Source organism: Neofelis nebulosa, chromosome 14, assembly GCF_028018385.1.
Source record: "Neofelis nebulosa isolate mNeoNeb1 chromosome 14, mNeoNeb1.pri, whole genome shotgun sequence".
Lineage (NCBI taxonomy): Eukaryota > Metazoa > Chordata > Mammalia > Carnivora > Felidae > Neofelis > Neofelis nebulosa.
In genome coordinates, this window is record NC_080795.1 from 80,557,214 (window position 1) to 80,580,801 (window position 23,588).

The 23,588-nt window shown below is 46.8% G+C and overlaps 1 protein-coding gene across 21 annotated transcripts in view; it reads right to left on the reverse strand.

The window, feature by feature from the left end:
• PTK2 (protein tyrosine kinase 2) overlaps positions 1–23,588 on the reverse strand; it is a 259,431-nt gene that overhangs the window by 132,858 nt on the left and 102,985 nt on the right. For all 21 annotated transcript variants that reach the window (XM_058699208.1, XM_058699197.1, XM_058699198.1 and 18 more), the window contains 2 exons: positions 13,354–13,441; positions 1,534–1,613 (listed from right to left, as the gene is read on the reverse strand). In XM_058699208.1, the coding sequence (XP_058555191.1) occupies positions 1,534–1,613; positions 13,354–13,441 (168 nt within the window). The remainder of the gene's footprint in view (positions 1–1,533; positions 1,614–13,353; positions 13,442–23,588) is intronic.

Consider the following 23,588-nt stretch of genomic DNA (forward strand, 5'->3'; position numbering starts at 1 on the left):
CGGGCTCCTCTTGGGTAAGTGCCATCCACCACTCTGAATGTTCACAGTCTGATTTCTACCTTCTTACCCCAAACTGCACGTTCAAGCAGTTTCGGGTCTTGCTGGAACCAAGTCCTGTCTCTACAAAACCTGCCCTGAGTTGGGGGGCGGGGGGATTCCCTCGACACAAAAGCATAAGCCCCGGCTGGAGCTGCTGTGGGAGACGCTTTGGGAGACACGGACACTGCACATCCCCTCAAGTAATTTCACAGAACAAGACTCTGTTTCAAACCTGTCTGTAATAATAGAAATACTGGCTTTGTTTTTTAAATTGGCTTCTCTTTGGCCTATTTAAGATGGAAAGTACTAGATTGAGACGAAAAATTAAAAAGGGCCCCAACTGGGTCACATAATTTGTTCTCTTGCTTTCTGTCCATGGCGGGGGGTGGGGGGAGGCTGAAGGAAGGGTGGCTAGTGGGGTGGCTAATTTGTCAAGTTTTTTCTTCAGCATCGTATTTCATAATAAAGCCACTGGTACCGAGCAGGACGCAGAGGAGATGGATAAACGTGCCGTGGGAGGCCAGAGTGGGAGGCCAGAGTGGGAGGGAGGGAGAGAGATGTGTAGAAGCCGGAGCGGTACCTGGACCGCTCACGTGCAAGCTGACGCCTCCTGAGCCCTGCTGCAGACAACACACGGCACGACCGTGTAGTAAGAAAAGCGTGCTCAAGGACACCTCTAAGTAACACCGGGAAGGGCCGGGAGTGGAGCAGGAGCGTGGACACTAGTGAGGGACAGCCTCTGTCACTCGGATATACAGTTACAGTCGAAAACACATTTTCAGGAGGAGTTGAGAGCTACGCTTAACCATCTTGGGGTCCTCGTAGAAAATGTTATCTAACAGCCTTATGCGATATAAAAAATGGTGATGGGGGGGGGGGGAATTATCACTGTTTTGAGGACATGTGATTAAACTGTGGCTAGTTTAACCAACTCAGCTTAAACTAGCAGCCCAGAGTAAATTTTAATTGAAAGCATACCTGAAAACCGTAAAATATTCTTTTATTCAAATCTTAAAATGGTAGCATAGGAGATAACGTATGACAAATGGTGACACATGTTCTCAGAAATAAGAAACATATTCTCAGATTTCCGCTTCCCTTAAACCTGCAACACGGTGGCCACTGGCCATATGTGGCTCTTTATGTCTCAATTTACGTGATGTGCACTCGCACACGGCACCACTCAGCACCCACTGGCTAGCGGCTGGCAACTGGGACATCGCACACCTGTCACCACAGGAAATCACTGCGGTGCGCTCTCACACCTGCTCACCCATGTGCAATGGTACGAATCACGCCATTCTAATTACAATGAAACATCTCTTTAAAAGACCCGAAGATTCCTGAAATAAGCACTGACAACCTAATTCAAAATCTCAGATTTTAGTCGGTATTTGATTAATAATCTTTATGAGAAAAATGGAGATAGCTGGATAATTTCCAAAACTAACGAAGATGATGAGCAAAGCCCTCAATGCACAGTTGCCACCTTACCGTATTTCTAGGCAGCCCAGCTTCAAAGCGATGTCCTGGTCCACCCGGTCAGCTATCTCCGACATGTAGTCACTTTTCACCTGCAGTGGGAAGGGATCGGGGAAACAAGGCCGTTTTAAAGAGCACGCCGCAGAGGTACTCGCTCTGTGACTGTCTTTTAGATCTTGTAGATCCGTGATCTGTCTTTTAGAGTGCCTTTTAGGTCCTTTACACCCACTGTGTCAATAATTATGGTAGAGGCTGGATATGAAAATGAGTAATGCCAAAAAGTGGTTAAAGAAATAAAACGGGCTCTTACTAAGAACCCATATACTCCACGAGCACTTCAACTTAAGAAGCAACTCACATCATTTGAACGAAAACCAGAAGGGATCTCCATTTCCCCGCAAACTTGCAGTGGATGTATTTCCTGAACTCAAACTACGGTCCCAGCAGCATTCTTTGGACCCAAATGGCAAGGGCAGAAAATTCACATATTTCTTTTTGTTTTTTTTTAACGTTTGTTTATTTTTGACAGAGCCTGAGCAGGGGAGGGGCAGAGAGGGAGGGAGACACAGAATCTGAAGAGGCTCCAGGCTCCGAGCTGTCAGCACAGAGCCCGACAGGGGGCTCGAACCCACAAGCCATGAGATCATGACCTGAGCCGAAGTCGTACACTCAACTGACTGAGCCACCCAGGTGCCCCAGAAAATTCACATGTTTCAAAATCCATTTAGCCCCGCGACCGACAGGCCTCCACCTCGCTACCATGTGTAAGTGACTAATCCACAAAGTCTTAACATGTGGAAAATCTACGACAAGGAGCAGAATCTAAAAACAATTCCACAGGCACCTTCTGCGTAATGATTACACTCAACTAAAGTAACTGAGGGACTGACGGCAGCTCTGAGAGCACCTGTCAGTGTGAAGATACCTCCCAAGACAAAATATGTAAAATCTCCTCATAGATTAGCATTAAGAGATCGACACCTGCAACCGATTCGGTGATGGGGAGCACTAGTCTGAGCCTCGGTTAGTGAAGTGTTACCACGCCCCTAAAAGGAACTGCATTATTCTCATTAGCAGGCCTGTATTACAAAAAACTGCACTCGATTATTATGAACTTGGCCCACGCAGACTTCTGTGGAAATCCATCTCGTGTCTTATTAGAGAAGTATTTCCAAAAGCCTTGGTTTTGCCTCTTGGCTCAACGCTAAAATATTTACACTTGGGCCCTCTACAGAAAAAGTGTGTTGACCTTGGCCCTTGAAACAGATTCCAAAGATCCTGCTCTTCAACTATTACCTCCTGGCCTGTCGGTTCACCCGCTCAAAGGATTTCTACTCCCCGGTTCATCACTCTGTCTCCTCTGCATTAGAGATTTTGTCATCACGACTTTCCCTCACAAAGAACCTCAACTTCTCGGTCTGTCATCAACCCTTTATTCTGCCTGCCTGGCAAAACCAACACGTAGGAACCAACCACCGCATCCTTGTCCGTGCCTACTGCTGACCAACAGGAGAAACCACACGACAGCATACGCTCGGCCTCAGTCCAGGACGGCGAACCTCGCACGGTGAGCGGACACTGCCCGGGAGCTCGGCAGCGTCTGCCTAGGAAGTGCGTTGACACACGGATTCCCACTTCCTCCAGCTGATTCGCCACAGTCTTTCTTACAGGGAAGAGAAGAGTCTTCGGACGGGAACATCCTCGTCAGCGTACTGAGACTCTAGAACCCGGTGTGAACGGTGCTCACCTACTCACTCCTCTCTCGCAGGGGAGGAGCGACGGCCACTCGCCCAGCAGTGGCCAGCCATCTGGCACTTCTGATCTGAACACCGTTTCCTCTCAAAACCTCTGCCTCATGTTCTGCACTAGCACCTAGAGCGAGCTGGTCAATAATATCTCCTGACGAGTGAGCGGGCAAATGAATCAATTAATAAAGGGCTCAAGTTGGGGTTTGGGTACCTCCGTGTGTAAATACTATTTTCCATGTAAGGAAGCGACAGTAACTTCTATAGTTGGCAGTGCTGGGCACTGAAGACTGAGTCAGTGGGACTGATCTACTCAGTCCACGAAATGAAGTAAAAAGTTTTAATTCTACAATCACTTTGTTTCTACTTCAATTGTTCCTTTCTCCTACATACCAAAAAAAAAAAAAAAAACCCAAATTTAAAAACTAAGTTTTTGCATCAGAAGTAGGTTTATCATTGAACAAGAAATAAAGGCACAAGAGATAAATCCAGACATGTGTTTACAGGAGTGAGAGAAATAGCATGGCTGTTCTGACTGAAACTGTTGATCTCGGTTTATGGTCTGGTATGGACTTCAAAGAAACCACAGCAGAGCATTGATCACATGAGGAGTAAAAGTCATCATAACAAACTTATCTTAAAGCTTAACAATTTCTAAACAGTTTTCACAGGTGGAAAAATACAACACGTGCTTTATTTCCTTCATCAAAACCAAATTCACATTAGTTGCAGAAACGCAAAAAGGGAAAATCCTAATTGAACAATCTCTGTAGAAGATCCCTCTCTGAACATGACTTAAAAGCTCTGAGAGCTGTTTTCCTCGAGACACAGTCTACTGCCCTTGGCTCTCGGAGCTGTGTGCCCCTGGCCTGGGGTGACTGATGTGTCCTGCAGAGTGACCCGTGTGAACAGGCCATCGCAACAGACCCTCAGCTCCCCGCAGCCTTACCAAAAGCCCTGTGGCCGCCTCCCTCTGTAGGAGCACTGACAGAGAGCCCACTAACGTTCCCTGAGGGTCCCTCCAGACATAGTGTCCTCTGGAACCACCGAGCATGCTCGCATCCTGATTTTACTTCTGGACTCTGGGTTATATACACTCAGTGTTCATTTCTAAGACATTTCCTAACTACCTTTCACCTCCTACTAACTCCCAGCGGAATTCATGGCTTTCATTTGTGATACGGATGTCCTTTACTGAGCATGTAGGTGTGTGTATGAGTACAAACTTGCTTCCAGTAAATGCACGGAGCACGCTGGCAGGCCGACTTCTGTGTGATGCCTTACGACACCCTTGTGGTAGCATCATCGTGAGTGGGGCACCACCATCGCCCCGTGCGAAGTCTCGGCACGAGCCTAAGAAGAAAGGTGGTAACAGCAGAGCTCCCTATGATTTGAGGGACACTCACCAGGGCCCAGGTACTGAGCCAGGTGCTCCACACGTTTCTTCTTGTTCTTTTTTTTTTTTTTTTTTAATGTTTATTTAATTTGAGAGAGACAGAGAGAGCACGCGTGCACTCAAGGGAGGGTAGAGAAAGAGGGAGAAAGAGGGAGAAAGAGGGAGAGAGATAATCCCAAGCAGGCTCCGCACCGTCAACGCAGAGCCCAACACAGGGCTCGAACCCAGGAACCATAGGATTGTGACCTGAGCTGAAACCAAGAGTCAGATGCTTAACCGACAGCCACCCAGGCACCCATCACATGTCACTTACAGTCTTTATGGTAACTCTTCAAGGTCAATAGTCCCATTTTACACATAAAGGTCAGAAAACTTAATTTACCCAAGGTCACACAGCAAGTGTTCTAAGAGTGAGGATTCACACACCAGACCTGCCAACCCCTATAAGTCAGGCTTCAGTGTGTGCACACACCGTCTCTGAGCTCTGTCACGGGGAAGGAGACCAGGGGCAGGTGGGGAACACAGCCCCACCCCGTCAGCCTGTTGCCTGCAGGGGCCTATGTAGCGGCTTCCCGCATACCGCCTGCTTCTCCCGACCACTGTCGTCGTGCTGATCTCAAGTCCAGCACATCCGCAAGAGTCTTCAAAGAAAAGACCCCTGAAAACTGGTGTTTGGCTTTTTAAATTAATCTGTGTACATGACAATGTCAATTTCCTGCTTCAAGAGATAGGGTGCATTTGGACTTCCTTCTGTGGCAAGAACCATATTTATAGCCGTGAGTTTTTTCAAACAACCCAAGTTCTGTACATCGTCCTAGCGAGTGACTGAGCTTGAGGGTCGTTTTGGGGACTCCACGACCAGGGTCTTCCTACCAATGTGGGGTCTGTCAAAGGCCCCACGGTGGACTGAAGGCAAATTTCCAGTGCCCCCGCACTTCCAAAGTCTTTCATACAGAAGGGTGATCAAGAAATGTGGGCTGACCAGTATAAATATGCAGGTTTACCTACGCCCTCAATAACATGAGTGCTTCTTGAATCAATAAAAACATATGGGAGTGGACAAAGGGAGGAATGTACATTACTAAATCTATTAAATAAGTACAGAAAATATACCGTCTAATAAGTCACGTTAGACTTACATTTATTTTGTCTTCTTTCTGGAAAAGGGCAGCTGATCATTCTCGAGTTGAAAATGTCAGGTATTAAACTAGAATCTCCCTCTTGGAGCTGCTATCTCCAGATGTTTAACTTACAGAAAGCTTTACAGCCAAGAAAATACAGATAGAGAAATCAGTTTGTGATAACACAATTATCTGAATAAAAAGGAGTAAAAACAAAATGGGAGTACAAGGAACAGGCAGGCTGATCAACAGGAAGCCGTACACCCTGGAGCCTCACGTGTCTCCACAGCCAAGTCCAGACTCTGTGCCACGGAGTTCAGTTACAGCCCTGCCCTTTGGATCTTCTCTCAGGTTCCTGCTGGTGCTCCTTTTGCCACAGAAGTCACCATTATGTCACAGTGTTTTCAGGACAAAATGGATGGATATACAGTTGACACAGGAACAAATGTTTGAACCACCCAGATCCACCTACATGTGGATTTTTGGGTAAATACAGTAAGTACTGTAAATATATTTTCCCTTATTTTCTGAATATCACTTTTTGTCTCTAACTTAGCTTACTTTTCTGTAAGAACATCGTATATAATACAAATAGAACGTACAAAATACACGTTAACTGTTCCTATTATCTGTAAAGCTTCATTCTGATCAACACTAGGCTACTAATAGTTAAGTTATGGGGGAGTCAGAAGTTGTACATGCATTTGCGACTGTGCAGGGGGTCAGCGCCCCTCACCTCTGCCTTGTTCAAGGGTCAACTGTACTCGTTTTTTTTTTTAATGTTTGTTTATTTTTGAGAGAGACAGAGACAGAATGCGAGTGGGTTAGGGGCAGAGAGAGAGAGGGAGACACAGAATCCGAAGCAGGCTCCAGGCTCTGAGCTGTCGGCACAGAGACCGATGCGGGGCTCAAACTCATGAGCCATGAGATCATGACCTGAGCTGAAGCCAGATGCTCAACCGACTGAACCACCCAGGCACCCCTGTACTCGTTTTAATCTTAGTCTATCTTTAAGAGAAAAAAATGACAGCCCCATGTCTGACCGATGCATCTTAAGCACTGAAAATTTCACCAGTGCCAAAAATTTCACCAGTGCCAAACGATTTCTATACAAGTTCTGCATCAATACAGATTTAGTCAATATGACAATTTCTTGACTAAACATGGACATGGTTCTTTCAACTAATAGCCACTACTATCTGCAAAACGGTGCCAATCAAATACACCTTTAACAAATGAAATTTCAGAGTGATAAAGAATAAAAGGTTATATGGCAAAGGACAAATTTGTATCAGGGTAAGACACACTTCCCTTGGTTTATAATGAGACGTTAGCTTTCGCATCAAAACTTACTTTCATAAACTTCTGCTCTACAGTGAATAGGGTTATAACAAGATTCTAGTTTATTTCTAGAGTGTGCTGATTAATAGCTTTCAAACTATTCTAAAATAGGTCAAAAACACTGAAGTGAATCACTTGTAGTATCTCAGGGTGGTAGTCACGTTTAGGACATCTTTAAACAAAACGGCATCTGCAAAATAATCCCCGACTAGTAACCCAACACTCAGCACAGTCCACCGACATGCTTCCTTCATGACACCATGCAAAATAAGGGGTATAGAGAACAGTTGGGCATAGATGGAATTTCAAAATAAGGAGTTAAATTAAATTAAAATAGATTATTATAAGTGTTCTCTCTTTCATGGAATTGAAATGGTGGTAGAGAGGAATTGAACATAATACTTTTGTATCTACCTTCATAAAAGAGCCAAAATAATAAAAATACTTATTCTTCTATAATAGAAATAACAACAGGTAACACTCAGAAGTGTTCACTAATCCCCAAGCTAGATCCTACAGATTCCCACATGGGAAATTCAGCAAAATAACAGCTCATAAGAAACACACAAGGAAACGTATCACTGAGTAAGAGTCAGTGTCAGCCACCACCGACAGAACAGATGCAAAGCCCAAGAAGTTCAGATTCAGAAGAGACATTAACTCTATGTGAAATAAAAAAGAAATAAAAGGCAGAAAAATCAGAAAATAGTAAGGGCCATAGTGGATGGCCTGGCAGATTTTCTTACGGGGGAAGGGACACAAAACTTTAATAAAAACTCAGCAAAGGCATTACACATCCCAGTGTTTGCGGGGGAGAAGAGCTGGTGTTCTGACAGATTGATCCGAATCACAGATTCCCGGGGGGCAAAGAGCCGAAACGGGAGAAGGAAGTGGCTGCACAGGGAGTGTAGCCTGAGAGGTTCTAACGTAGTCCCGCAGGGAGAACGCAGGCGGAGTAACAAAGAAGGGAGAAAAGGCAAGGTCTGAGTGGTGATCAAAAGGCATTTCAAGAACTGACAAAAAGACACGAGCCCACAGGTAGAGGGTGCACATCACAGATCAAGCAGGAAAAAAATGACTGGAAATCCACACCTAGTCTGTAATAAAACTGCGAAACACAGAAGACAGAGAAAAGGTCTCAAAGCTGCCCAGAGAGAAAGGACAGATCACATTCAAAGAAAGACAGGATGAGAGCCAACCTCTCAACAGCAGTAATAAACATCAAAGCTCTGTGAGAGAGCACTTCCTGCCCTGCCCTGTACCCAGCAACACGTCTGTTCAAGCAAGAAAAAGACTATGAGCCACACAGGAGGTCTGAACGACACTGCTAACAACCTTGAATTCATGGGTTTTCATCACACTCGGTGCTCAACAATCCAAGACGCATTCTCCTCAAGCAAAACTGGAATCTTGACAAAATCTCAGCCTGTGCCGGGTGATGAAACAAGTCAAAACAGAGTCTGAACGACTAGACAACTAGTATCAAATGAACCCCCCAACCACAATTCAGAATTATTTGAGAAATGAACCAAATGGAATACATTTTTAAATCGCCTTATGATCACATATATTTCTACCAAGACAGTGGACCGAATGTTTCGAACAGTCTGCTCACTGAAAACAACTAAAAATGCTGAATAAAACATTTTTTAAACATCTTCTGGAAGGCTTCTATGGCTGGGTGACAAACAAACAAAACCACACCAAAGTCCTGGTCCGGCTGATGCTGGGATGCAGAGAGGGCAGGGAGATGTCAGGTCAGCTGTTACCCTAGGCCGGAACCACACACACACACACACACACACACACACACACACACACACACACACTGTACAGTGTCACAACCAGCAAAGAAAAGCAAGCCAAAGGACAATGGACACCCAGGACCACAGTTACCTGCATGGAGTAGAGGGGCAGGGGTGGGGGGATGTGACAGGGACACAGACCGGGAAACATCAGCTGTGCTCTCTTCTCTTGGGGAGTAGGATCACAGGTACTCATTTTTTTTACTAAGCATCGTAACTTACAAAGGATACATGTATCAGATGTTACCGAGCTAAACAATTAAAAAGAATCGGGGCACCTGGGGGGGGCTCAGTCGGTTGAGCATCTTACACTTGATTTCAACTCAGGTCATGATCTTGCGGTTCTTGAGATCGAGCCCCACGTTGGGCTCTGCACTGAGCGTGCAGCCTGCTGGGGATTCTCTCTCCCCTTCTCTCTGTCCCTCCCCTGCTCGCACTCTCTCTCAAAATAAATAAACATTTAAAAAAAAAAGAAAGAATCAGGGCGCCTGGATGGCTCAGTTGGTTGAGCATCCAACTTCAGTGATCAAGTCATGATCTCACAGTTCATGAGTTCAAGCCCTGTGTCAGGCTCTGTGCTGACATCTCGGAGCCTGGAGCCTACTTTCAATTCTCTGTCTCCCTCTCTCTTCCCCTCCCTCGCTCCCTCCCCCTCTCTCTCTCTCAAAAACAAACATTTTTAAAAATTAAAAAAAAAAAGAATCAATGTTATCAAATTCTGAACCCCTTAAATGGGTCCTTAAAATGGACTCATTTAGCTTGGAACTCAGTGAAAATATAAGTATGCACATATGTATACATCTTATTTATTTGAATCAAGTATTAAAGATTTTAGAAATTACAGAATGGGTGTCATTTGGCTCTGAGGCCTGTATAAGATAATTTATCTCAGAACTCAGTGACAATTTCCACACTCAAGTTCTTACAAAATATTTCAATTCCATTCTCAGTTGAATAGACCTTGGCTATAAACAGCTGAAGGGCCAAAATTGTATTCACTGTGTGTGTGCAGGCACGTGCACGATTAAGCAGGAGAACGTTCTGAATTCCTAACTGATTTTGCAACAGCGGAACGAAGGCTGCTCCCAAGGTGGGTGCTGCCCGCGCAGGAGAACACGAGGATTACCTGGAACAGCCCCGGAATGTCCACACCCGCAACAGGACAGATGCTGCACTCGAAGTGACCACAAGAAGTCAAATGAATAGACAAGTACTTGCTGAAGCAGCAGGGCAAAAATCATACCATTTCCAAAACAAATGGAAGTACAAATACATCCATTTTTTCCCATAAGTGGATAACACTACATGTTTTACGTATTTTACGCACAGCCTGTGCTACGCGCCAGCATTTTACAGGCGAGCCTCCCCCTCCGTGAGCAGAGCCGTGCTTCCCTCCTCAGGGTGGATGCGAACATTGGAAACCCGGAGGAATGTATTAACCAAGCTTTTCCCGACAGACCTCTGCCACGGTTCCACTTTCCGTCTTGTTACTGCCACGCTCCAAGGAGGGTCCTGTACCTACACGTGTGTGAATCTCACCTCTTTAGAATAAGCCCCTGGAAGGAGAATTACTGGTTTGAATATCAAATTGCCAATATGCGACTGTTTTTACTTATAAAGCTGCCAGCGGTGCCACATCCCAACCGGAAGGACAGGGCCATGCTCGTGGCCCCTCCCGTACCTGCCTATCAGGAGCTGTGACAACTAACAGCATTCTCCTCCGCCCCTCTGTCCTCCTCCCCTGTAGTCTGAGTGCCGCCTTTACCTCCCTCTGTTTCCTGTCACTTAGGCCTGAAGACACCGGCTTGGATGAGCCATCAACACGGGGAAGGGGTGGGATTACAGCTACACTTGTATTTCTTTTAAAATACAGGTACTTGCGAGAATATTACAAAATTATATGCGAAATGAAAGTAATTATTAGGGGAGAGATACTTTAAGTGATGCTTTAGAACATTTTCGGGACTGTCTCAAACTGTATAACTAAGTGTAGAAGGTTAAAAAGAGGGCAGGCCGAAGAAGAGAAAGTGTAGGAACCGGAGAAAGCAGAGCGGGGGTGAAGGGGCCGGGAGCTCATGCGGAGAGCACACAGGAAGGCAAGAGACACGCGCCATCCCGGAACGTGCAGCCCCACTCGCGTCGGGACAGGCAAATGGTAACCGCCAAGTGCTCGGAGGTCTGGCGCCGCCTGTGGACTGCCATTCAAACCATGACTGGGCACTTGTGCGGCAGACAATCCTACCTCACTTCATCGGTATTTGAGCGGGTGAGACAGGTCAGCACGCGGAGACTCACGGAGCCGTTAAACGCACAGTGGGCCACTACCGCGTGCACGCTCACTACCTCCTGGGTTTTTTCATAAAGGCCGTTCAACCGAACAATGCAGGCCGCTGCGAGACACGTCCTATGAGTAAGAGAAAACTGGGGCCACACCAGCATGTGAAGTGCTTTTAATCAGAGATACAAGCGAGGCCTCCTACGGGGAGCAACTGGGACACCTAGCAATAGTGTGGAAGGAACAAGAACGCCACCAACTGCGAGGTCGGCCTGTAGCGGCCGTGAGCTAATGAGGCCTGTTTGATGAATTCCAGAAATCCGTGTCACTGAAGTAGTCACAGATTTCCTCAGGGGGTGGGTTTTTTCAAGGAAATTATGCCAACAGTGATAAATATCATCTACAAGAGAGAAACACACGATGCAAACCTATCAGCTAACTAAGCTCTCCTGTCACCTCCTTCACTTCGACTCAAAGCTCACCAGATTGTTAAGGGTGAGCTGTGGAAACACAGACGAGGAGCGGTTTGTGATCTAGAAATCATTTTTGCAGTACAAACGGGCCTCCAGCAATCTCAGGTGGAATCTAAAGAGGGCTTCGCTCTTTCCTTTTCGTCAAACGCAAACTCCCTCTTCCCGTGCATCTCCGTATCGTGGTAAACCTTCCCAGGCTCCCGTCAAGTCTGGTACCCCACATTTCCACTGGCATTTCACTGGCCATTTCCAATGGCACTTCCACCCCACAGACAGGAAAACAGACCCAATACCGAGAAACAGCGACCTCAGCCTCCTGTTCTCACAGCCTAGATCTGAGAAGGCGGGACACCCAGTTTTCTCACATTGGGAAGCACATCACCCTACTGTCCTACCACCTTACTTCTGAATGTAACTGAACCTTGCCTCTTTCCTGACACCAGGCACCTGGACGGACACAATCAACCTCTTCTTTACTTTCATGCTCCATTTGGATCATCCTCCCGGTCCTATCAAATCCATCCACTAAAGTTGCCTACACTCACAGCTAGACCTTTCTCTCCCCCATTTCTTGCCTAAATGGCTGAAGAGCCTCCTAACTTGCCTGCAGCCTTAAGACCCATCCAATGCACGACGGACGCTGCCATCACATCAGTGTGATCTTATTTAACAACGAAAATTCTCGTCAAGCCACTCACTACTTAAATTCTTTAAATAGCTCCCTTTATTCTGCAGGAGGAAACCTAGAACCTTCCCTTTTTATGATGTGGGCTGTATCTCCCTCACCCACTTCTCAGAACTTCTGAGCTCGGCTTTAAATGCACCAGGTTTCCTAAAGTACAGCTCTTCCTCATCTACAAAGCTGGGGACTCAGTGACACTTTCCAGACCCCCTGGACTCCACCCACTGGGTTAGCAGACCCTCCTGTGTACGGCCACGTGGCCCGTGACCACCAACAGTAGAGGACTGAACGCAAAGTACTGTGTACAGGAGATCCTCACCCACTGCACCTTCAATCGAATTTAATGTGCAATTCACTTATTTCATCTGTGTTCTTGACCCACAGCAGACATTTAATACATATTTTTATTAAAACAAAACATTACCAAGTGCATTTACCTGCAAAATGGTGTGCAAATGTTGGGATATTATTCAGACCTTTTTTCCCCCCATGCTCATCACTAAAACTAACAAGTATTTGGTCATAAAATTGTGTTGGTTCATCTATGCCACAGGTATTTATTGCCTAATATTTTAAGGGGTAAAAAGCAAGTTACTCAATGTAAAAAAAGTCCATTCTGGCTTTACTGTGCAAATTGTTCTTGAGATTGTGTCAATGTAGCTGGCTCTGACAATAAATTCTACACCCGACAAATCTGCTGATATTCAGGCATGACCATTATACTTGAATCAAAGACAAGCCAGTGGTTGAGTCACTTAGGACTTACAGTCTCCACATAAAAGAAGTCTCTTTTAAGACCTGCCTAAGCATACAAGAATTCACAAAGTGTCAAAAATTCAAAATTTCCCACTGGTTAAAAGACTCTCACTGCCATACTGTGCCAAATTTATTATTTTCCCAAACATTAGATTTAATCTAATTCTAAGATAAAACCATGTAGTATGTAGGATTCAAAGAAACAAAGAAAAAGGTGTATTAAAGTACCCTCCTATACCTGTTGATAGAAGAAATTCAGAGTTGGCTTGTCTTCAGTAAACTGGTTTAGAAATCCTTTTGGCAAATAACGAATTCTCAATTCATATCTAAAAAATAATTCAGAAAATAGAACAATTAGAAAGAAGTAATTTTCTCAACTCATAGTCTGTAATTACAGTATTATTGTGAGTATGACATAACCAATTACTCGAAGTATTATTTTTAAAATAAGGTAAAAAACAATCACAGTTTTTAAGCATACGGTTTTAAACCTTTCAGCACAAGAACATGCACGTCTGTGTCTGAAGCTCAGTGATCCCGCAAGGAGACAGGACAGGAAAGACATCCAGAAGGCACAGGGCCAGCAGTCACTGTCCCCCACTGGGCTGGGCGGCACCCCCTCACACCTCCTCTCGACGGCTGCCCTGGTGTGCACGGACTCACACAGAATGCATTCTTCTATGCCTGGTTTTTTCTCACTCGCGGCAAATGCTTGTGATGTGGAGCCTAGCTAGCAGCTGAGGGCCGGTCACTGCTGTCCTGTGTGACAGCCCATATCCCTGCGAAAGGCCATCAGAGTTATTCCTACTTTGTGGCCATGATGAGGAAACTGCTATAAACACTCTTTTTTTTCCTCCTCTAAACATAAAATGATGGGGCACCTGGGTGGCTCAGTCGGTTAAGCGTCCGACTTCAACTCAGGTCATGATCTTGCAGTCCATGAGTTCAAGCCCCACGTTGGGCTCTGTGCTGACAGCTCAGAGCCTGGAGCCTGCTTCAGATTCTGTGTCTCCCTCTCTCTCTGCCCCTCCCCCATTCATGCTCTGTCTCTCTCTCTCTCTCTCAATAATAAACATTAAAAAAAATTAAACATAAAATGATTTAGTCGCTCAGGAAGCCAAGCTTCAAGAATGGTCGAAACAAACGAACTTCACCAGAATGCTCTCTCACTCGTGTCTTCTGGTGAACATACGGACACACCTCTGCTGGGAAAGGGGGGGGGGGGGGGGGACCAGGAGCAGAGTCCCTCGATCACAACACACACACATCTGTGTCCACAGATGCCGCCCGTCAGGGAGCTGAAGAAGCCACACCGTCCTACCAGCAGCAGGGCACTCTGTTTCCCCACACCCTCACCTCTGCCTGGTACCTGCATTTTAGTCCGGGACACTTTCTGCGGGAGGGAGGTACAGTGTGGACCGGACTGGCACATCCCGATGGATGATGAGATGGGGCACACCCTCATCTGATGACGGGCCATTCTGGAGACCTTTTGTGAAACGTCTGTTTTGTCTAAAGGGTTGTGGGCCTCCCCTCCCTGACCCCCAGCTGACCTGTGGGCATTCTTCAGGTATTCAGAGTGGGAGACTACTGTTAGACCGCCCAGTATGTTCTGCCACTCCACAGCTGCCTTTCACTCTCGTGACGGTTATCTTTTAAAAATTACCTTTTTAATATTTATTTATTTATTTATTTATTTATTTATTTATTTATTTATAGAAAGCATGCACGTAGAGGACAGGCGAAGAGAGAGGGGGAGGGAGTGGGGGGGGGAGGGAGGGAGAGAGAGGGAGAAGGAGAGGGAGAGAGAGAGGGAGAGGGAGAGGGAGAGGGAGAGAGAGAGAGAGAGAGAGAGAGAGAGAGAGAGAGAGAGAGAGAATCCCAAGCAGGATCTGTGCCATCAGTGCAGAGCCCAACGTGGGTGGGGCCTGATCTCAGGAACTGTGAGATCATGACCTGAGCCAAAATCAAGAGTCAACGCTTAACCGACTGAGCCACCCAGGCACACCTAAAAATTATTTTTAAAATGTTTTCATTTTAATGCTATCTTTTGAGGAACAAAGTTCATAATTTTTATGCAGCCCTATTTATTCTTTTCCTTTTAGTAAATTCTTTAAGTGTTTTGTTTATAAGATATTTGCCTACCCAAAGGTTATAGAAAGATCTGGGGGTTTTTCCCTAAAGTTTTAGTAATCGATCTTTAAAAAATGTAATAGGCTCACAAGGAAAACACACAAAGTAATAAATACAATGATTTTGGTTCAGTTAAGGGTGGAAAAAATGCATGATACACATACACAAGTTCTGCTAAAAGTTTTAAGTGTCCACCTTATTAAAATACACAATCGCCAAATGATCAGGCTCACGTTGACTTCTACTCTAGGAAAGAGGTCAATCATTTACTACAGATATTCTACAAGGGGCAACTGTTTGTGGAAACGCAACAGATTCCATTTATTTTTAACTAAGGACTTAGCAGGTGCTTTACATGCGCTATTTCTCTTGATGCACACGACAGTCGGAGAACAGAAGTGCCATGATCTAGGCAGGTGACGCTCCGTGGGAGGAAGCAATGGGCTCCGACACCGGAGGCTTCTGCTGTTAGTGCCTCCCATTCTAACAGAGAGGAAACGGACCCCAGGTCAAACGCTGGGCAGCCTGGCTGCATATTCATGCTGTTAACGTCCAGCATCCCGATGCTGATGCTGACGATGCCTCAACGGACAAGGGCCACTCAGGATCTGACAGAAATTGCGATAAGCATTTGACCCACAGGCTTCTTTCAGTCAGCACCAGCCCTGAGAGGAGCAGAGAGAACGTGGGCTCTGCACTGGGGCTGCCTGGGCTGGGCGTCTGGCTCCGTGGCCCACTGCTGACCGCCATGGCCCTCCCACACCTCGGTGTCCTCACCAGCCCTCAGAAAGTTTATATGCAATATATGCTCAAATTCAGACAGCAAATACACAGGTATCTACAAGATGGCAGTAAAAGTGACACAGACAAATAGGCACGGTGAGGGGAATGACACGTGATAAAGTATTATTTTGCAAGGGGTGACCAGCAAAGGACACTCAGATCCAGAGACATCTTAATGAAGATCTGAAGGGAGGAAGGGAGTCATGCAATCACGTGCAGGGACAGGAGTTCTAATACGATGGAAGGGGGTGCACGAAGGCCCTGAGGCTGGAGGATGTGTGGGAAGGCAGACACAGCTGGGCCCGCTGGGCGCAAGCAGTGAGTAGAAGAGCAGGACCGGGAGGTGGCAGATCACAGAGGACCCTGCGCGTCGCGCTTGTGGGGCTCGGAGCACTGTGAGCACAGCAGTTGAGTCACAGGACGTCTATTTCTCTGACCAGGCAGGCGACAGTGTGTAGGACCGGCCAGGGGACCCGGGGGAAGAAGCAGGAGGCCCGGAGGCGAGTGCAGCACTCTGGCTGAAGAGGAAGGGCCTTCGGTTTTCACAGGTGGGGAAAGAGTTTCGGGGACTCGGGTAACGGGCCGAGGTCCCAGGGCTATGAAGAAGCAGACGGGGATCCCTCTACAGCAGTCCATGCAGGAATGCCCCAAAGCAGAACGAAACTGATAGAAGGCTCTCGCGGCTCCGAAACCACAGAGACGCCCACTGCTCTTACTCTGTGGAGGCCAGCAAGCTCATCAGGTTGTCAAGCGGATTCTGACCACTGCTTTACTGCGCCCACCCAGCACACCCGCCCCACGGCCCTGCTGACGACGCACAGCCCAGCACACCTAGCCCAAGGTCCTGACTACGCGCGGGCCAGCACACCTGCCCCATGGCCCTGACTACGCGCGGGCCAGCACACCTGCCCCACGGCCCTGCTGAGACTGCCCGAGGTCCCCTGATGTAATGGCATCCCTTCACTCCGCCTCTGTCCTTAAACCACAGGGCCCAACACCCACAGCCGACTGGCCCACGAGTTCGGACATCCCTACTCCCATCTCTTCTGTGAAACTCACCTCTTTCCCGAACCTTCTGCCACTATTTTAAGAGACTGGCTGCATCCCGAGACACATGTCCATTATTCTGCTATGTGCCACTCCATGGACTTCTGAAGAGCAGCTAAATATAACACGCCCCAAATAAAATCATCTTTTTTCCGCTTCTCCTAAGCAATAATTTCCTATGAAGGCCACTGACACTAACCTCCCCTCAGTCTTACCACCAACAATGAGCACCAAGATACCCACAAGCTAACCAAGTAATGGTGAGGAGGAGTGGGAAGTGTTTGGAGAAAGAATCTGTTAAGCTTGATACTGAGAAAGGCTAGCCTGTCTGTGTGTAGTGACACAAAGTACAATTTCCAGAAACAACACAGATATCGTAAGCTCTTTCTTACAACACACTTCCAATTTAAAAATCCTCAAAGGAGGGGCACCTGGGTGGCTCAGTCGGTTGAGCGTCTGACTTTGGCTCAGGTCATGATCTTGCAATTGACAAGTTTGAGCCCCGCGTCGGGCTCTGTGCTGACAGCTCAGAGCCTGGAGCCTGCTTCAGATTCTGGGTGTCCCTCTCTCCCTCCCCTCTTCCACTTGTGCGCTCTCTCTCTCTCTCTCTCTCTCTCTCTCTCTCTCAAAAATAAATAAACATTAAAAACAATGCTTAAAAAAATTCTCAAAGGAAGGACAGGAACAGAAATTCATCCTTAGACAAAAATTATAGCAGTAATAGCTGTGAGAAAGAATCATGAACGATATCGAGAATACAGGGTAAAAATACAATGAGAAACAGTATCCGCAGAGTCTCAATCTATCTCCCCAGAAGAGTATTTCTTAATTTCAGAGGAAAAAACAGCAACTTTACAGTGGGGAAACCTGGCCACCACCTTAAACCAAATGATCCCAGTTAAAAGCACCTGTAAAAAGGAGTCACATCCTGACAGGATGCAGTGGGATGGGTACAAAAGCTTAGAATTCTGGCCCAAAGCACATAACCTCAATACAACCATGAAAAAAGCCCTAGATGAACCTCAATTGAAGGACACGGTACAAATAACCAGCCAGGATTCTTCAAAAGTGTCAGGGTCAGGAAGGACATAGAGAGACTGAGGAACTGTCCCAGATTAGAGGAGACTCGAGGAGTCAGAACAGCAACGTGGTTCCTGGACCAGAAAAGGGATGTTATGTGGGACAACCGTGAAATCTGAGTGACATGTGTAGATTCATTAGTAAGACTCTATCAATGTTTATTTCCTGGCTTCAATGTCAACTACTGTACTATGTTCACGAAAGTTCCGACATTTAGGGAAGCTAGGTGAAGGCACACAGGCCTTAACTATTCTTGCAACTCTGGATACGTACGGAGAATAAAAGAAATTCCACAGGCGCAGACTAACTGTTCCGTAACCACGGCGATAACCCACCAGAACCTCTCTCCAAGCAGCCTGGCCAGTGTCAGCCGGCAGCCGCAGACCCACTGAACTATCTTCCAGCTGCCCGTGTTCGGTGCAGAAGCATCCGGTAAGTGTCTAATTCACAGAGCAGCAAATTGGAAGCGCATCCGTGTTTTAAAGGTGTCACTTCCAAACCTGTCAGAGTGCTCCTGTACTTACTGTCTTTCTGCTTTAAACCCTCCTAAGAACTCTTGCTGAATGCAGGATTACAACGAAAGACTGGCTTCTTAAAAGAAGGCGTATGCAGGGGCGGTGTCATTTCAAGACAACATAGCAAGCTACCGAATACAATCTAAAGCTTCCTAAACTATCATTATTCATTTTCATTGGTCTTCTTTGGAAAATGACGCCTCTCCTCTCTCCTGCAGAGTGAGGGGCTTGCGCAGCAGCGAACAGGACAGCGCTAAGCAGGCTGCTAAGCAGGAGGGCAGCAACCGAGGCTCACTAACAATGACGAGAATGTTCCTCCTCACTCACTTGACAAAGCCCCAAATACTTCCTCAAATGCCAAGAGGGCCGTCTCTTAGACTTGGATTCAACATCAGAAGGATTGGGCCGTTCCCCACCCCCCCGGGTGCCCTGACAGGCTATTTGTATCCGATTAGCCCACTCGGATGCCCAACAGCCACCCTACACAGGTGGCTCCAGATAAGTGAAGTTTAGTTACCAAAATGTGATTAACTAGAATGATCTAGGGACAGAACTTTCAAGCTGAAATCTCTCAAAACTGCAGGACACCGTTTGCCACAGTATATGCTAGTACGAAAATCGCCACGGAAGCGTTTTTTTGGCGGACTCCAGATCCTAACAAATATTACCTGCTCCACTGGGACCTCCCGTGACAGGGACCTCCAGGCCTCCTAGGGACAGGGGAGCCAGCTCCTGCTTCCTCCTGGACAGACTGGGCAGGAAGCAAGGCAGGTAGGAACCCGAGTCTTCTAAGGGGCTGACTTTTCGAGCCCTGCCTCAGAACCCGACGGGTCAGCACGAGTCCCCGATGGGGCCTTCGGGAGAACGGGGGGAGGGGGGCAGGACACTCCCCTCGGGGAGGCTCTGCACTATTGCCCTCTGGTCCTTTATCTTACCCAACCGATGAGATCCCCAACGGTATTCCTTTAGGGTTTTCTTTTCTTTTCACATTATAAAAGCTTATCAGGCTGTTATGTCATTTTCTGGGACTTACTTTTTTTTTTTTTTTTTTTAATTGGGGTAAAATTCACATGACAAAAAAATTAACCTTTTTAACGCATACAGTTCAGTGGCACTTAGTGCACTCACAACAGTGTCACGGGAGACTTGACTCTGCCACACGAGGCTACACAGCTAAGATTCACCCACACGGCTACACGTCCCTACAGTTCATTCATTTTGACCTGCGTGACATCCTACGTCTGCGGCCCAGCACGGAAACCTGGAGTCTCTCAGGGACAAAGTCTGCAGGGGAACTGCAGCCCTGTAGAGTGTGTGCTGCCCGTCTTCCAGCTGCGGCCCAAACGGATTTACCCGTTTACCTTCTCTCACCAGCAGCACAGGCAAACACCCTGTTGGAGCCACAACCTCTCCCGCTACTGACACTGTCCACAACTCACTTTCTGCCAACCAGTGTGGATCTTGTGGGCTAGGTCCCCACCCCCCTGATCGCCACCCCCCGGATCACTGGCCAAACTTGTTTTCTCCTTTACGACAACGCCTTCACGTCCCTTGCCCGTGGACTGAGTTGCCTGCAACTCTCATACTAATCAGAAGAGCATCATCCTTTGTAAATTACAAACGTGACAAATACCTCCTCTCAGCTGCAACTTGCTTCTGCACTTTTACAAATACACCTTTTAATACACAGAGGCTCTTCATCTCAATGAAGTTAAATTTGCTACTCTTTCCTTTTCCAGAGAACGTCTTTGGGGTTATTAAATCTTCCTGCTCCAGGACCAGCAGTACATTCATATTTTTGATTAAGCTTTTCTCTCCCCTGGTCCATCTTCAGTGGGTCCCTGTGTATTGCTTGAGGCAGGATCTATTTTGTGGTTATTCTTCCCACCAGGACAGCCACTTATCCCACCAGCCCTCCCTGTCCCCGGTGGCCAGCCACGGCACCACTGGAAGGTCCCCCTGCCTGACACAGCTACACCCACACAGTGTGCCACAAGCTGGCTTGTGTTGAAAGACCTCAGGACCCGGGTGAGCAAGCTTGTGTCTCAGGGTTATTGAACAGGAGGAACAGATCCTACGGCAGATAGCATGAAAACAAATCGATGTTCAAAAACTTCCCAAGAATGGAAACTGACGCCCAATTATTCCGGGGAGTCCTAGCACTTTCATTCGAAGAACATCTTCCTTCTCAGAACTAAAGCCAGGAGTGCAGCTGTCCTCACAAAGCCACCTACGAACTGAGAGAAGGTCCCTGCTAGCAAGGGGGAAATGTGATCAAAAATGTTCTGTCTCTGGTGCTTACATACCTTAACAGGAGCAGAGAAGAAAGAGCTGAGCACACGGACTCAATTGCCTACTCTGCCGTATGATCTCAAGGAAGTTTTTTCAGCCTCTCTGAACCACAGCTGTCTCACCAGTACCATGGCAAAAGGTGAGTACCCACCTGAAAAGACTATCATAGGAAGAACGAACTTGGGTAAAGTAAGCCAGGTGCTTAGCACAATGTCCACCACATTGTAAGCAATGTGTGTTACTGTGAAAACACGGTTATTCACACAATCTACAACTGTTCATCCCTAGATGAATACAACTTACTGTCCCATCAAAGTGCTCTGCCTCTAGGTTTATTTTACATTTCCACTGCCACTAATTCCATTCTCACTTGAAGTGTTTATGAGGCGCCTCCTATATACCAGGCACGACCAACTAGAAACTAGGAATAGAGCAGCAGGTGAGACAAAGTCCCTGAGGGAGAGAAAGGTCATCAGGTGGGCAGGCCCTAAAGACAGAACGGTCGGGGAAGACACAGGCCGAGAGCGGACAGTGGACACCGGTCTGAACGATGGGAGGCCCACGCGGTGACGGAAACGACAGGGGAGCACGTTCAGCAGAGTCACACGAAGCACAAAGTCTCATTCGAGAACCAGAAGGAGCCGTGGGGCTGGGGCAGAGCGAGCGGAAAGTTCTCCAAGACAAAGGAAAGGTGGGCCGAGGCCGGTGCTATTCAGCAGGCCAGGAAGCTGGCGGCAGAGAGGATCCAATGAGACCCCGACCAGGCAGCGAGGAAGAGACGACACTGAAACGTGCGGCCGCTTGAGTGGACGAAGGGAACGAGAGCGAGAGGAGATGGGGCTGAGAGATGATCGGGAACTCTGGAGTTGGCTCCAGGTGTGACGAGGTGCTACTGGAAGCTTCTGCAGGAGTGAGTTTCATACTCCACTGGATGCTTGTGTTTTTAAAGACTCTTGAGCAAACCCCGTAAGCTCTACCTTAAAAAACAATCGCCCTACAACCGCTTCTCACTCCATCACTACTCCCCCAGGCCACCTGCTTTTAGGATTTTTGCCTGGGCTATGGCAATAACCGGTTTATGGGTTCCCTGTGTCTCTCCTATTAACGTGTGAATTTAATGCCAAAGGCAGGTCTACAGAGAGAAGGAAGAGGAAAAGAGGTCACTGGAGCAGTCCAAAATTTAAATGCTGGGCAGAGGACACTGTTTTCGCTTTACACATTCTGAGAAGTATCTTCAGGGGCCCATCTGTTTCTGTAGTGATTCTTGTAGAGCAAGCCTTTTATTATTATGTAGTTGCCCTCCACATCCCTATTAATGCTTTTCTGTCTTCAAACTTTTTTCATAGGATATTAATAAAACAATACCAATCCCCTTGCCCCCCTTCTCCCACCTAGTTAGCAGGAAGGGAAATTCTTTTCTTTTCTCTTCTCTTCTCTTCTTTTCTTTTCTACCCATCCACCCACCCACCCACCCATCCATCTAAATGAGGTTGAAGAGAACAGAGTGGCACTGGATGAAAATCTGAGACCTCGGCGTGCTAGTGAGGTTGGGTATGATTTTGTGAAGCACGTACGTAGACCTACATGTACGTGGTTCTGAGACACACACACGTGTTTGTGCTGCATCTTAAGGTAAAATGTTTCTTCCTGTAAGTCACATGAAAATGTCTTGAACGTCACTGTGTTAGGTGTGTCATAAAGAGCAGAGAGCTGGACTGTATTTGTAATCACACCCTAACAGGTTCTGACCACTCACTCCTAGTCTGCTTGACCTTCTGAAGTCTAGTCTGTGATTTCCCTTCACCCTACTTCCCTGTCTTTCTTCCTCCCCTTTTCTTGCCTCCTTTCGATTATGGAGTTTCTCAATACCTACTCACCCACCTACCTGTTACGTTACACAATCTACTTCTAATGTTTTATGGTTGCCCTAACATACAATTTTATTTTTAACATTTTTATATATAATTTTAAAACCCGGCTGACAGAGCCTTAATTCCGATCACCTCTCTTCTGACATACTGGGTTCGACTATCTGGGTTTTACTTTTTTCATATAAAAGATCAGCTTTTACCACTTTATGTGTTTTCAGAGCCAATGCTTATCTGTATCTACCCGATTTTTTTCCTAGCACTCCTTCTTCCAACTGAAACCCTCCTTCAGAGACCATTTTCCTTTCTCCCGAGTGTATTTATAGGAGGTTCCTTTGCTGGTATAGTCTCCGTGGAAAACATCGCTGTCATCCTGCTCTTGAATGGTCACTGAATCTGACAAAAAATACAGGTTGCCGGTGACTTCTTCTCCCCACTTTGCACAGATCACTGCTGTGGAGAACTGTGAATGTGTCCCTGGTTGCTTTAGCATCATCTCTTTGTTTTCCTTTGTACACGACCTGACTATAATCCACCAAAGTGTAGATCTATTTTTTTAACCGTGTTTGGGGTTTTGCATTAATCCTGGTTCTGAGGACTCATGTTATTTGCCAATTCCAGAAAATTCTCAGCCATAATCTCTTTGGGAGTATTTCCTCCTCCTCAGTCTTTTTATCTCCTCCTGGAGCCCCTGTCAGAAATGGGTCTGCCTCCTCAGTTTTCGTGTCGGGCCATTTCCTTTCATATTCTCTACC